This window comes from Dermacentor variabilis, chromosome 7, assembly GCF_050947875.1.
Source record: "Dermacentor variabilis isolate Ectoservices chromosome 7, ASM5094787v1, whole genome shotgun sequence".
Taxonomy (NCBI): domain Eukaryota; kingdom Metazoa; phylum Arthropoda; class Arachnida; order Ixodida; family Ixodidae; genus Dermacentor; species Dermacentor variabilis.
In genome coordinates, this window is record NC_134574.1 from 161,699,902 (window position 1) to 161,716,113 (window position 16,212).

Genomic DNA, 16,212 nt, shown 5'->3' on the forward strand with positions numbered 1-16,212 from the left:
TAGGATATAATAAAAGCATTTTTCATGTCAGATGCGAATTCGTTATAACAGGTTTTCACTTTTTATTATTTGCATTGGGCATTTACATTGTGTGCAGGTCAAGCAAGGCATACAGCGTAACCTGAAACCACCAAAGGGTAATGGGGGCTGGGGCGACGTCCGAGACCACCAGCTCTGTCTTAGAAGCAGCTCTGTCTCCACTGTGCACAGGTAGCACCCGGCAAATACGTTGTGGGTCTTCTCCTCTGGTCATCTCTCTTCCGGTACGAAAAGTCTCTTTCCAATTTGCCTCGCTCCGAGGTCACCAGGTGGCACAACATCTCGGGGGGGAGGTGGCTTGACTGGGAGGCAGTGCTTTCCTTGTTCGTCTAGTGATTTTTATGAAGAGCGGCATGTCTAGTACCTGTATGCAAAATCTCTCTCTCTCTCTCTCTCTGACTTGCCTGGTGCAGCTGTGCTGTGGTTCCTAGTGGTATGGCTCCTGCAGGAATTGAGGTCTGTGCAGGCCTGCAAATAAGTTGCAAGGCTGCTTTCATTTGACAGCCAAAGCCATTCACCTGATAGCCTGCTGTTTTTCTTACTTTCCTCTGCACTGATTGTTGTTAGTGCTTTACAGTTTAAAAACAACTCAAATATAAGCAGCTGGCTTAATCACATTTGAAAATCGCAATTCAATTTTTTTTTTCATACATAACTGAATGTACTTGTCAGACCAGATTGTGCATTCTAGTGCAATTTGCTTGGCCTAACAAATAAGTCACAAGCACTTTACGCAGCTGCCTACATTTTATGACCTCAAGAGGGCATAATTCTTTGATCTAAAGAAAAAAAAATGAAAAAGGAATATGTGATGGCAAGGTTTATTTTCAGAGTTTACAGGTAACCTATAGAGGCTTGTCAAAATAGTCAAATTTCAAAAAAGGCACCAGCTGTTGGTTCAAATTCTGTAGCTCATTTCAGAACCAGACAAACGCATTGCATTGTTGCCTGAAAATTAAGAACAACTCTGCAGCAAACTTATGACCTTACAACAGGTTCTTACTGGACAGTGGCAACTGTGTGTGGCCCTACAGAGAGACTTGAAAGGATACTGTTGTGTAGCTGGACAATGAAAGTTTCTTGCGTTGAAAGCAGGTGACATTCCCAGTTTGCTGAGCTCTAAACTTCACTGCTTTCAACCTGAGAACAGCTGGCCCAGGCAAATCGAGGAGACCTTTCATATACCTGCTGTCCCAACTGAAAGTTAGCAAGAGTTAGAAAAAAAGTAATGATGGGTGGATGGGTACACAAATGAAATCGGCCACATGCTGCTATGAACTGTCTCTCCTGTCTTGACATTTTCTGTTGCACCTAAATAATATGACTGATTAACCAGCTTCTCAGTCCACCACATCTATAAAAACCCAAATCAGCTATTTTACATGAGCTAACTTTTATGCAGTTCTTGTTTTAGACCAAGAAATGGGCTGTATTCAGAGTGCAGAAGCATTGGTAGTTGGTTTTTACTTTGTTTAAAAGGCTTACATTTAATGCCTTGAAAAAAAACTGGGCAAAAGTGTCTCGCCAGGAGCAGTTGACTTGAGTGTTCATCATTGTCGTAAACTTTCTAGTTAACACCTTGGTGATTAGGCGAGTTATTAAATAAATCAGCCAATTTTAATTAACAAGACTAGAGAGACACACTCTTAGTAACATACAGTTGATACCGTTTGTTAGAGCCTTCCATTATTGTAATATTTTAGTTGGTGACATTTGGTTGGGACAGCAGATGCGCAAGCTGTGTATGCTTGGACTGGCCAATGAGTTGTCCCAGGTCGCTTGTGCAAAAAGAAAAAGAAAGAAAGAAAGACACATGCCAGCAGTGTGTGAGGTATTACCGAGCCCTAAGTATCCACCGACCACTTGCATGGTTCTTCGAAGCGCTGGTGTTTTCTTAATTTATGCTAAATTGCAGATGCAGGACCTGCCAAAACAAGAGATGTTTTTCTTACCTTGTTCAGGTAGTGTGACTTGAATTTGTATTTCTGAAGAAGCCAAAGACCTTAATGTATACGCTTTCCTTTGTATTTATACACAGCGCAGCCTGGTGCTGCTTCTTGGCCCCACTAAAGACAGAGCAGTGCACTCCCTCTAATGCAGTAGTCACTGCACCTAACTAATGATCATCTTCTATTGCCGAGCAGTGGTTTCATAGCTGGACACATACTTTCAATGTGTACACTGCGAAATTGAAGCGCAGACGTCTTTGTCAAGCAACTATTCATTGCAGGAATCGCTTACAAGTACTGTTGATACGCAATTACCGCTTCGCATTCAAAAACACGAAAAGATGAGCTAGCCACCCAGAAAATGTAAGGACAGATGCCCTGGCATATGTCTCAGAGCCTGATTCACAGTGAATGTCTGTCATCTTCAGTGGTTGACATCACCACTTTTTTCTTTTTTGACTGATTTTTACCTAGGCCAGGTGAGATGTTCAAATCCTTGATTTCAGTGAGTACGTTAGTTGAGAGCTTGTGCTGTCCTGCATCCCATGGAGTTAAAATTGTTTGTCAGAAGGAGAAACATTTGTGAACAAAGTGGCCTAACATTCTCCAATACATTATCCCTGGATCTTGGAAGAAGGGCTTTAGTATGAAACCTTTAGTTACGATCAACAACCGTACCGTGTAGCTTTGACAGTTTCGGGCTTGGCACTCTGCTTGGTGCAGGTCTATTGCTCTGCAACATTTTGATGCAGACAAGCCAAACAACATACCTGTCTTTCTTTTGTTATTGGCACACTCGCGATGTCACTCGTTTAACTTTCTTAAGCTGCTTCGAAGGGCCATTCAACATTATTGCAAACTTCAGATCGTGACACTGCCATCTTTTTTCACGGCAGCTGCTCTGAATCATCTACAGTTGGCATTTCGAATGCTAATTGTGCCTGTTGTATGTATATCTTTGTAAAGGTTGCCCAGATGATCTCCTCTGTGCTCCCTCTATGTGACATAAATTTTGTTGGTGGGCAAGGAAATAAAGGGATATTGTTGGGGACTTTACAGAGATGTGAAGAAGCTGTACAGCTCCAGGTTTTAGTTAGTTTTTTTGGCTCATTGGATTTTTTTTATAATGTTATTGACAGTGAAGTTCATCTGTGGTGTTATACTTAGCCAGCCCACGCAGCTCTTCGAATGTCCTTGGATGCAATCTTTTAGAACCAGCTGCCCTCTTGCATTGTTCTGAATTATGTACATTTTATTTCTCGCTTCAAGGATGTTTTCAAACACGTGTCATATTGCGAAGCACTTTCAAGGTAGGCATTCTTTTATTGCCTTTTACTGAAGAAAGTTCGAAGAGAAATGTTTGTACGTTAATTTGTTTTGTTGACTTTATGCAGCACTTTTTAATATCCAAGGTGCTTCGAGCATTGCGATGTCCACGCAAAATCTTTTTTTGTTTACACTGTGAGGTCTGTTGCAGGTTATTTGTAGCACACTTCTGTAATCCAGGGTGATATGAATTTCGTTATGTAATTCTGCAGCACCTAGATGGCTTATGGCTTTTGCATTGTTTTTGGCTAGGTCATCTGCTTTTTGCAAGTCATTGTCAAAGTGCAACCTCCAGTTCATTGTGACAAACAGTATTAACTGTACCCTGTGTCACAATAGCCCTGGTTGCTGTTTTAGATGCCCAAAGATATTGCTTTCAGTTTTTTTTTGTATATAAGTCTCATTGCTGTTGTTACATTTTATCCATGTTCTGTTGCTTGTTCCTTTGCATTTGTTGTAAACTCTTTTTACATCTGCTCTTTGACATTTTCTTCCTGGTGCATGATGATTGCTGTTATTGATTACATTAGGTGTTGCCATATTTTTCTGCCTGTTGAAACAGTAGGTACTAGTATATAATCTGTGCCAGAGGTCTTGATTTATTTTTTATGTGTTCTGGTGCCATCTATCAGTGCTGCTTGCATTTGTTGATTCATTTTGTTTCTGAGTGCAGAAGAATACCAAAAGTGAAAATGCAATAGGTTTTACCTGTGATGTGCCTGTTGCCACTAAACCCAGCAACATTAATCTTCAGTGCATTTTAATTGAGTCTACCTAGGCCAGTATTGCCTCGGTTCTACAAATGTTTTTTTGTTCTTGTAAATCTTGATAAGTGTGCAAGGGTGGAATCTGAGGAGGCACGCTATTTTGGGCGTGATTGGCCTTACTTAAATATGAAGTTCAAAACACTGGGTAAAACCTGTTCACTAGTTCCCTTAGAGAGGAATATGTATGACGCCTAGATATTTGGCCATGGACTGATTCGACTGCACCCTGAAGGAAGGGAACAACTTTCTAAGGATCCAGCTATATGCTCCTCCCAAAAGTGATCAAAAATTGATTGCCATTGTTGATTGAAACTCTGCTTTTCTCCGAGTAAGTAGCTTTTAAGCTGCTCTTCTATCTGCCAGTAAAAGTTACCATTCTCAAATATGACATTCAGTAAATTGTGGTGGTGTAAAAATTCTCTTAGGCAATTATAATCAGGCTTGCAGAAGTCATTTGCACAAAAGTTTTTGTTCATGGTATTATTAGGCATTTGTGCACACCAATGCAGTGACATTGTTTGGTTTACAGTGTGAAAAATTAACCTGAATAGGAGGTGTAGATTGGCCAAATTATACCTGCAAATGAGTAGGACGTTTAACACCAACAACTTTCAAAAAGTCCAGCTATGTGCTCCTCCCAAAAATGGTCAAAAACTGATTGCCATTGTTGATTGAAGCTCTGCTTTTCTCTGAGTAGTGAACACCTTTTAAGCTGCTCTTCTTTCTGCCAGCAAGAGTTACCATTTTGTGGCTCCTGGAAATTATGCAGTAGAAGAACAGTCAAAGTGAGTGTGTGTGTAAAGTAGAAAAACCACTTTCGGTAACAAAAAGGCCGTCTGTGAAAAAGTGTGCGATAGCCCAAAAAAGTGCAACACGACGAAAAGCCCAAATACAGAAATTGGAACTGGCCACCCTTGTTCACAGCCAAAGCCAAGTCAGTGTCTTCATTTGCTTCATTCTTTTTTCTAGTTTTTACTTAGTGTGCATGCATTCTTTTAGACCTGCATAAAGCTAAGTCATACAGCTTGTCAGCCTTGAATACATCTGCATTATTTTATACTTTGCCCAAGGCTCGTGTTTTGTGAGCTCTCATTTCGATGAAATGAGTTCGATGTCAACATGACAGTTCGATGAGGACCATTGTGTCGATATGTAGGTATAGGGCTCGTTGCCTTCACAGCTTAGCGTCACTCTTTTTTGTGTTCTTTAATAAGCTGGGCACCAAAGTCAGTTTTTGAGTAGTGAGCTATTGTTTCTAGGGATGTGCGAATATTTATTTTTGAGACTGTATCGAATTTGAATCGAACAGCGCCAGAAGTGAATTGAATATGGAATACTTTACGAATAGCTTTTCAATAATGAGCAGCCATTATTATTATTATTATCATTATAAGACGATGTTTCACATCGTAGTATGTTTATAACATTGGGAAGCTTCTGTCATTACATTGCAAATTATGAAAAATAAGCAGCTTGTTTGCACACTCGGGACTCGACATTGAGTGCAAATGATATCTGTTGAACCAAAAGTCCAACTACCTGGGCAACGTACAGTTGCCAAGATGAAATTTACTGCACTTTTAGTGCCTATTTTGTTTGATTGCCCTGATTTGACAGTCTGAAATATTAAAAAAAAAACCATTAGAAAAATATTTGTACTAACAAATGGCAATTCAAAGACTGAATCAAATTTGACAATATTCGATTCATTATTCGAAAGTTTCAAATATTCACACATCCCCAATTGTTTTGCTTTATTTTCTCAGTACACGTTCAGCAGGGTAGTGCGCTTTGTTTCTGTGAGGCCACACTGTCGGGAGTGAAGGCACTTTCCTTGAGACTTTACATCTCCTTTCCACAGAAATTCTGTGGTGTTATACATTTCTGTATTTTGTAGTAGGCTACTGGCAAGTGAAAGCTGCAGGTTGGCACACCATAGGCTTAATGCAGACAATTTCTTCAGTTGGCTCCATCAAACTGTTATGTTCTTTGACTTAATTATGCCAGAATGTCTGCATCCCAGCTTGTTGAGCAGTTTGCACAAAATTTTTATTGACTGTAAGCTTGGGAAAGTTATGTGGCAACAAAGTAATGTGCCTGACGTTATTACAGGTATAAAACGGCTGTTATACACAACCTCTGCTACAACTTTTCTTCCGTTTGTGGTAGGGAGCTACTGTGTCACTGTGAAGAAAGGGACGGTACATGAGACCATAAATAGAACTGTGCTTACGCTATTTTTGTGAGTTCTTCCTGTGCACTGTTCCGTTCATTACATTCACACAGCAAATCCCTTGAGTACTCGTGAACCAACTAACCCCTTCTGCAGTTAACGTGCCTGAAGCATACTTTTTGTTACATTCTGGCAAGATAATATGCCTCTGACATTATTCTAGCTATTTTACCTAGCTGGATTTCGTGGCATTAAGACTGGTCATGCTCATGTCATGAACATAAAAAGAATTCTAAAACTAAACTGGAGTCACGTGGAGCTTGTTTAGTAGTGTGAGCTGTCAGCTACAGCTCGGATAAATATTGCTAAGCTGCTGGACAAGTTGAGCTTAGGCCGACCGATTAGCTTTTGACCTGCCAGTAGTCTACTTTTGTGTCCTGCATTACGAGTCCTACCAAAGATCCTTGCTAGTGGCAGAAGGATTTACCTGCCACATCTGTATGCAGTTATACTTCGCAAATGTGATTCAACTTGTGCGTCACCCACATCTATAGTACGGCAGCTGTGTTGTGTGTTCTCTGGGGCTATCTGCCTTCCCCTTCCAAAAAATGGGGTTTCCGACCGGGCATTGCATCTAGGAATGACTGTCAAGGGTTGTTGCACCGTCATTCCTCTTTTTGTACATAGTGATGTGATTGAGATGTCCGTGTGCAAGTGTGTGACATTTTTGTATGCACGGCCGCCTGCTCGGTGCACGTCAATTGTAGCTGCAGTTGTATGTTATTAGCGCAGAGTGCCATTGGTTGAACGTGTATGCATATTTTTGTTTTCTGGCACACCCTCTGCCAGGAAACTTGTTCACGACTTTCTGCTCCAGCGCTGAATTCCACTGTGCCTTCTAGGATGACAGTTAGCTTTATGAAGTGGCGCTATCGCTGGGCTGTGGTATGGAGAGCAAAATTGTGCAGTCGTCCAAAATATGCACACCTAATTCCTACTGCATGCAGGAAGGACAGAATTTAGGGCATGCATTCCTTCAGTCTAAGGCACAAGCCTTACGGCAATAAGCTCAGAGTGATCTTTTGCATGTATTCAAAGGGCAGATTAATGCAGAAGTTGGAACATGACTTGCTAATGTGCAATGAGTAGTTCTCATGCAAAAAAGAAGTGTCCCATGATACTTGTTCGCTTAGCTACAAAGTCTTGAATTCAAATGAGGTGTTTCATAAGGCACTGGAGTAATATTGGAATTGTTCGCGCTAGAGCTTATGTTGATTGTATCCAACTTTCCCGTTGCTCAGGAGAGTTGCAAATTAGGCACTGTGTCAAGATTTTACAGCATTTATTATTCCTTTGAAAGTTGTTGCCAATTCATTTTATTTGACTTGTGAACTTTGGATAGGGTAGGCCACATTTCCAAAATAGTTGCAGTACACCTACCGCTACCTTTATAGATTGCTGTAGAAAAAAATTGCAGGCCATAGTGCAGGCTAGAATTCCAACAGTATTTTTTTTTTCTTGTCACATTTGGACACTGCATTAAATGCAATGTTCCTTTTTTTTTCTTCAGTTCAAAATTTTTCTAATAAGATTTTACAGAGTACAAATGATGGCTAGCTTTAGTACATTCCATTTTGAATTAAGTGAAACGAAATGCACAGGAAGAGCTGCAATTTAGTGTTCCTGCTCTATTTGTGAATATATTGCTAAAACCAAACTCCAAATTTATCGTAATCCATAAAATATTTGTGAATATATGGTGAAAATGTGCTGGGAAAATTTTAGTAAATTTGAAAAAAAGAAAGGGGGCGAGGGGGCTATTCACTCGGTGAACGTTTGCTGCTGATGCAGTTAAAATCTACAATTTTCTGGACAATAGCAACATCAGTTGCAGTGTCTAGGATTAGGCTTTTGGACTAGTTGGTTTGACAACAGTTTTTGCGACCATAGTGCTTAGGTGACGCGGATAAAGAAAAACGACAAGGACGGGCATTACATCCTTATAGTCTTCCTAGTCTGTGTCACCCAAGCACTGTGGTCTCAATAACTGTATCAGTTGCATGTCTGCCCTTTTCTCCTTCTCCTATTTTCCTGCCCTTTGTGTTTTTATGCCAAATACAGTGCAATATGGTACAGTACTGCGCACATGTTGAATGTGCGTTCTAGTCGCTTGCAATGTTCGAAATTTCGGATTGTTTATTGTCCATTTACGAGAAACAGCACAAGCGTACTATTTTACCAGGGTTTAGAGTCTTATCTTTAGTCATTTCTTTATGCAAATAGCGTGTACAGCCCAGTGAGAAGCGGAGGGGTGTGTTTTTACATCATAAGAAACGTACTGTTTGCTTTAATTGCCAGCTTTATGTATCCATGTCGCCACACCTTGTACCCTTTCTTAAATCATTGTAAGCCAGTGGCATGAAGTCACGTTAAGCATCTTGTGATTTACCTGCGGCTCTAAATATTGTCGAACATGTTTTTTTTCACTATACTCTTTTAGCATCTAACGAGCGTCGTGAAATTTTTAAACAATTGTTTGTTGACATTTACTAAGTAATCAATGTAATTTGCTCAAGCCAAAGTGTCTAACAAGGTAATTTGATTCATTGTTCTCCCTCCCCAAAAAGAAAAATATTGCATTATTTCCGGTGGAATTACTAAGTATTGTGCAGGGCACATTCTCCAGTCCACAGCGTACATAATTACCAGACCTGTTTGTTTTTCCTTGAAGTGCAGTGGTATATTTGATTCCCTGTACATTGAATAAAATTTTTTTTCCTAAGCCTAAAGTTTGATGTTTGTTGCAAGTGTAGGCAGAGAATTAATGCCTTACCACATGAAAAGAAAACAATTGTCTCGTCGTAAGCAAGGCGCATTGCACGAGTGCCATTTCACAGTTCATGCGAGCTTACTTTCTCTAAAAGTGAGCATGCAAGTGAGCATAGGGCGTCTCAACCATTACATAAAGGAAAAGCAGAAACATGGAACACTTTGAATATATTACCCCATTTATTTATCCTCTTTTCACCGGATCATATAAAATAAATAAAATGAAAAGCATGTTTAATACATTAGAGAATATTCCGGCATAAAATTCTGGCACACCGGCACATGTCAACACTCAAATACGTAATCGAAATACATGAAACATTTGATAGGTCACGTGGGTACACCCGGTGCAGTATAAAAATCTGCAAAGTGCATAAAGTGCATACTCATCACTGTAAAAGTGCACAAAATTAAAATTTTATATCTGACGCTGCAACAAAAAGTTGTGCGACACTTCAGTACATGATACATAAAAATTCATTGAATTGTATAAGGAGCAAGTAGCTTTATAGGCGAAATTAAAGTAGTAAATTGAAACAAGCACAATATGTGTGGAAGTATAAATCATGTGGTAAAAGGAAAATATAGCAACAACAATTAAAATAAAATTAAAACTTAACAATAGACTCCTCTTTCGAAGGCCTGCCAAGCATTGTATTCTCGCTGCAGTTCAGTAATGACACCATAATAGTTATGTGGACATTGGTTCTTGCTACCTTGCTCAAAGAAATGAGCCAGAGGACGGCACAATGCTTTATCAAAAACTACTTGGAATCTCTGTTAACAGCAATGCACTACTACCTGCATAGACGTCGAAGCAGTTGTTAAAGCATGGAACATGCACAACACCACACAAAGGATTTGTCCTTATACACAATCTAAATGGTATTACCGTGTATATGCAACAAACATTCTTCTGCACAATATGCGGTCTAGCTTTTAATGGCAACTGCAAGTGCTAGGCAAGTTCTAGACAATGGTGCGAAGTTCTGCGGTTTGGCTGTGGATGTTCAGAAGTGAACGTCCTTGATATATATGTCATGGCTTGGAAGTTATTGGATGACACTACGCACTGGCAGCAGAGCTTGCGCAGATGGCTGAAGTTTTCACATCTGTGGTGTGATGCCACTTCTAGTGCTTTTAAGCCTTTCAACCTTTCCACTGCTCGACTCTTCTTGCGTTTGAGAATCGTAGTGTGAGATAAGCCAGATCTGTTGGTTGATCAGTGCAGCACAGTGGGAAACCTTCATTAACAAAACGCCAGACACCTTTTGGCCATTCCTGTGCTCGCACCCATTGCCATATGGGATATGTTAAATTCTGCAAGTTTGCTTCCCCACACAAGATGGGTGGACGTCGCCCTAGAGGTGGAAATGAAGCTGGAGCGCACAAGCTGGGGCCGCTGTTCTTGCCACCATCTCTCGCTTACTACCTCCTCGTGGTTTGCTAGCCTATCATCGATTCAATGGTGCAATGAGTGGGAGGTCGGCCATTCTGTGTAGGGCAACTTAATCTTGTGGAAAAGCCTACATGCAGTATTTCACCTATATCCCCTACTGTGTTGGCCTGAGGTGAGACTACTCTCATCATTACTAACTGTAATCTCCTGTAAGCCAAAACTCAACATATTCTGTTGCCTACAGCTGCAAAAAAAAAAAAAAAAGAAAGAAAAGAAAACAGTGAAGATAGTAGTGAAACGCAGGGGCTCGCACAGCAACCTCTCCATCACTCACCAGGATTATCGCAATACTTCGGCCACCAAATATGCACTTCATGCTTGAAGGCAAAAGAAACGGCATGTAAATGGTTGCAAAGGTCCACTGCTAGAAAGTGCTACAGTGTAGCATGTACGCTCTACAAGTTGGTGTATTGCGCCTTGCAAAGGACTGCTCTAGATGTTTCTGAGAAACTGCTTTGGGTGCATGGGCCATAATGACTATGAAAAACCCTCAAATATTTCTGAACGATGCAGCCATATACAGCATATCCTGCTTGCACTGTGCACAGCTTTGATTGAACTCAGTGTAACCGGTACAGTGGCATTGGTATGACACTGATTGCAAACATCCAGCTGCAGTGCAGCAGCCATGAAAGTGGCGATGTCCGTGCAGTGGCGCCATCTTTGTCAAAAGCCAAGTAGTAGACGTCGCCTTGACCACAGCCAGAGTGTTTCGCATTGCAATCGATGGGCTCCAGCTCCTGGTTAAGGCAGAATCGAATCTCGGCCAGGACGGGTGCGGAGTAGTTCTGCAGCAAATTGCACACATAGGAAACAATATGTACAAAGGAAATGAAGGCTTGCCTTTGGAAACATAACTGTGAGTGTGGAACATCCAGTTAAATTGGGACATGCAATGTGGAATGCGACTGCAAGGTTAAGTATGGTTGGCTTGTGGCCCTTGTGCTACCTATGGCACGAAGAATATCATGTCTAAGCCTCTCGGTGCACAAATACTCAGTAGACCAAGATCCCTCAGCCCCTTTTCACCACCTCAGTTGCCTCACAGTTGCTCCATATTAACTATTTGCAAAGCAGTCAAAGCTCCTAAACAGCTACTCTTGAATTAGAGCTAGACCTTAGTCAAATGTAATGGAAAACTAAGCTTGCATAACTCAAGGGCCTTAGGTTAATGCACGTGGCCACTTTGGCCACAGGATATCAAACGCAAGGCAAACACGCTGCCCCAATCATACGCGGCCTGCATTTTCACGATTATAAAGAATAATTATAAAGACAAAAAAAAAAAAAGCGAGTTGGGGGGGGGGGGATTGGAAGCAGGCTTATCTTTCTAGTATAAGCCACAGTGTGAAACTTCCTTTTTCTAATTTTAAACGAGGCCAGCCCAGCAAATCAGAAAGAAAAAGAGAATGGAAGCTGACAAGAGCTACGAATAGCACACAAACCTGATAAATGACAAAAATCGCGCTACCTTTGCAAGTTGTAAAATCGAAACTAGCGAGACGATATTTTTAAATGCGCCTGGCAACACTGAAGGTCATTTCTTCTTCCCTCCATTTCGCCACCCCCTCCCCCGCCTTTTATCGGCGGGTAGTTTCAAATTTCTACAAGGCAGCCAGCGTTTACATGACTCCGCTGCTTGCGGCAACGGCCGACGTTACGGTAGGAACGCGGACGCGTTTGTTTACAACGCCGAGGAAATGATTCACGCCGGGAAAGCGGGGGGTGGAACCAGGTGATCGAACTGCTTGCCGCTTCATCGCAGAGCGCAGACTCGTGACTAGCTCAGTCGAACTAAAAAGAAAAAGATGCGAGGGCCAGTTCAACGATGGGCGTCATTCGCGCCGTCAGCATCGCGTGCATGGATGAGTGTGCGACGATTTTGATTACCGTCTGCCACCCGACAAGCTGTCGAAGCACACCGCACACTACAACAACGCGTGCAAGCGGAAACCCCAATGTCTGCAGGTGAAGTATCGTTTTACGTTTCTGCAGTGTCGGCTGTTGCTTGTTTGCACCGAGCGTGAATCTCGGGAAGCCTTTCCGGTGCGAAACAGAAGAACGGGTTCGTCCGTACGTTCCTTTCTTGGTCTTTTATATGCGTAGTGCTGTTTAGTCCGTGCGCAACTGCATGAATGTCCGGAAGCCGAACGAAATTTTTACAACTCGCGCCCGCTACGCACAGCTCTTGGCAGAGTTTTAACTGGTGTGGTAGAAGCACGGTGTCAAAATAGTTTTGCTTACACCGTGGGTAGAAGTCTGTTGCATAGCGAACGCAACGACGCCGTTTCCGAGGCGTGCAGCGTTACTGGACCAGGAGCATAACACGCGCACATTCCCAGCTTCCGGCAGTACCGCAAGGTTACTTCATAACCCGCGCGTTGGAACCGTGCTAGTTGCGGACCCTGTTCTCCGATGGTACATAAGCAGCGTTTTCTTTCGCTGCGCGCGCTGTGGCTGGTACGCACAGGTCGAAGCTTTTGAAACGCGTCTATGTGACTAGTATAAAAGTAAACTTTCGTTAATTCGATCCTGACGGGGACTGGCGAAATTGGTCGAATTATCCAGCGGGTCGAATTTAACGTTAAAACAGAGCTGATTCATTTCGCAGTATTTGTCCGATTCTAACACACACCCGAATGAAATGCGCGCCCACTTTCTACGAGTCCAATGTAGAAAAATAGAGATGACGATAAAGTTGAAATCTAATGCACACCCAATTTTTTTACCAAGAAAACTGGGAAAGGGTCTAATAAGTGTTGAACAATGGCGGCCGGTTTCCTAGCTAAGTCGGCTTCGCCGCAATACAGCCGTGTTGGGGCTCAATCCGCACAACCTTCCGCGTACGTGCGGATGTGCGGCAAACTGCGGATGTTGCACAAAGGTGTACAAATTTAGATTTACTTTGCTCGTGCGGACCCAGTGTAAACCGAAATTTGTGCACCAGTGTGCGACATGTGCAGTTTCCCGCACGCGTGCTGGAAAGGCTGTGAAGATTGAGTGTAAGTATTGGTTTTGTATCAGATTGCGCTGCACAGGAAATTTTTGGCCCAATTTTCCAGGGGGGCGGGGGGAAGACGCGCATTAGAATTGGGTAAATACAGTAATCGGACATCGGTGGGCTACCGTTATTGCTTGAAAACCTTCCTTGGACAAGGCGAAAATAGGCATTTTCTACGTAATTTTTTTCACGCCTGTTCGCTGTCCCCTAAGTTCCTCTGAGACATGCTGCCACTAAAGGGATCACTATTGAGCTCATCATAGGGGTCAGGCGAGTGCATGATGGCTGGTCAAGTTGGTATTATTCAGTGAATGCCAATTTTAGGGTTTAAATAACGAAACTTTAGTTCCATAGATATGCATGGGTGCCGGCCGGAACCTTTGGTCAGGATAGAATTAACGGTCAAACTAAGCTCAGCTACTCAAGTGAACAGGGCTTCCATCTGTCAAAAGTAAAATTTAATAAAAAAATGCAGAAAGCTAGGGCAAGGGGGCAGGCAAATGAAGTCACAGATCCACTCAGCTCCTTAAACTAATTTTTTTGAGTGCCTGGATTGAAGATGACAGAAATATCTCACTTATTCCTGATGAGCTACATATGTTTACTATACAGAAGATACTGCAAGACGTAATCTTTATGCGAGACATGAGTGTTATCGAACTAGAAGAAAGTGCAAGAGTTGTCAAAATGAACACTCGTGTCATGGCATATGACATGGTTAGTTGGAGAAAGAAGTGTAAAAAATAAAGGATTTACGAGATGTCTGTTTGCGATTAAGGAAGAAAGTTGCCCACATACAAAAAATCATTGAATCAAGTTCACTGACACAGCTGCCAATCTCTTGTCGGTGCGCAATATTGTAACAAAATCAAAGGCTTACCCTGTTTGAGTAGCACACAAAATTAGCTGCCTCTTTGATATCATCGTGCAGAGCATCTTTAATTGTTTGTAGCTGCAAGCAAAACACAAGAAAGGGGGTCAAAATATTTACAAGTGTGCTCAGAATCTGATGGGCATACACAGTAGTATTCAACACAACCACCTTACCTGGTACGTTTTTTTAGAGGTTGGCACTACACCACTGTTCAGTAGATACCTGGAACAGACAATGACATATGCTCAATTTATAAGGCTCAGGACTTGCAAAGCAATTTCCATTAGTGTTTTTATTTCAGTGGCTTGCCAATGCTCTCTTCACTTCATTTCACTTCTCTCTGCAGCAATGGATGATTAACACTGTTGTACTGCCAGTGCTAAGGTGCACACCCTTGGCTTCCTTGATGTCTTAATTAATTATATGATGTCCTTCAAACTCTGTTTAACTCTGCTGTATTCGTGGTGGGTGCAGTAAATTGCTTTCTGTTCCAGAAAAATTGTGTCAACATTCTTCATTTTGAGTATAAGAATACCATTCTTGTAGTTTATAGCACTCGGGACCAGTAAAATTAGGCAGAGAAAGCGTTTGTTCAGTCAAAAGAGAATGTTTTCACCAAAATTTAAAGTGAAAATTGAGCAGCAATGATGGTTGTGCAGATAGCATGAATAGCAAGCTGCAGGAATGGGCTACCTAACCTTCGTTCGTACCGGTTTAGCCATCTACTGGATTTACTTGAATGTGATATGCACACACATATAAAAAAAAGTTTACTAAAACGTTATCTACGCATTAGACCAAAGTGTGAACTAATACTGGCACTGGCATTAAAAATTTGTTGATCAATCTTATATATGTTTACTAAGCTACCAAGGCATTTGCAGCTGCAGTATACGTTGCTGCAGCTGTAATTACATTGGTAGCTTTGTGCCTGCTCTAAGTTCTTTAGGCTACCATGGTCTGCAATACGTTTAGGAAATGTAGTATCTGAAATGCCGTAGAGGACACTGAATGTAAGATGCTTTGGGGAGTTGAACCTCTGACAGTGATAAGTGACACCCAGTCCACTGTAGCTGGGATGCAATAAATTTTATTGGAACAAATTGGCATTATTATCTTTTACTTAACCATCTGAAAAAGAAATTAAAAAAGGCGTACGGTCGATCAAGAACACTGCAGTTATCATTTTTGGCCGTCCAAATTGGGGGTGCATTATAATCGAGGGCACGTCAGCATCGAGTAAACACGGTATGTTCGAGGCCAGCCTCTCTACGTGCCAGTGTGAATGTTTACCGCAAGTGCGATATGCACGAGGCACGAGTGCTGCCCCAAATTTAAAAGAAGGGAGGAAAAAAAAAAAAAAGAAGAGAAACTAGGAGTGCTGCTGTGTGTAAGCTTCAGCTAGCCATCTCTTTGACTGCTTTTTACTCTAAGCAAAACTGCAAAAGAAAACATTTTTTTTTTTGGCTGCAACTTTGGGAAACGGCTGTGCTGGCAGTGAACGAGCGTTTTCGCATGAAACTCACTCGGTAATATTGTACTGCAGATATAGGCTCAGTGTTGAGTTGAAGAAGTTGTACAGTCCATCCAACTGGGGCACAACGGTGGCACACGTGCCATGCTTTTGCCATTCATGTTTCCTGCAGGAAAGAGGGAGGAGAAAGAGAGAACAGACACAAATAAGATGGGGGCATTAGCTTGCTGCCAGTGCACTGATCTAAACAGAGCTAATGGCTAAAGTATTTCGTTGTGCAAAAAAGTAGCTCAAAGGAAATAAATGAGATAATTGATATGT

General features: G+C 41.8%; 2 protein-coding genes across 7 annotated transcripts in view; one reads left to right on the forward strand and one right to left on the reverse strand.

Moving 5' to 3' along the window:
- Positions 1 to 9,833, forward strand: part of LOC142588349 (alpha-1,6-mannosyl-glycoprotein 2-beta-N-acetylglucosaminyltransferase-like) — a 41,655-nt gene extending 31,822 nt beyond the window's left edge. For all 3 annotated transcript variants that reach the window (XM_075699978.1, XM_075699976.1, XM_075699977.1), the window contains exon 11: positions 98 to 9,833. In XM_075699978.1, coding sequence (XP_075556093.1) covers positions 98 to 214 — 117 coding nt within the window. In that variant the 3' untranslated portion in view covers positions 215 to 9,833. The remainder of the gene's footprint in view (positions 1 to 97) is intronic.
- Positions 9,242 to 16,212, reverse strand: part of LOC142588352 (ribonuclease Oy-like) — a 42,445-nt gene continuing 35,474 nt past the window's right edge. For all 4 annotated transcript variants that reach the window (XM_075699980.1, XM_075699983.1, XM_075699981.1 and 1 more), the window contains 4 exons: positions 15,944 to 16,057; positions 14,591 to 14,639; positions 14,424 to 14,495; positions 9,242 to 11,330 (listed from right to left, as the gene is read on the reverse strand). In XM_075699980.1, coding sequence (XP_075556095.1) covers positions 11,103 to 11,330; positions 14,424 to 14,495; positions 14,591 to 14,639; positions 15,944 to 16,057 — 463 coding nt within the window. In that variant the 3' untranslated portion in view covers positions 9,242 to 11,102. The remainder of the gene's footprint in view (positions 11,331 to 14,423; positions 14,496 to 14,590; positions 14,640 to 15,943; positions 16,058 to 16,212) is intronic.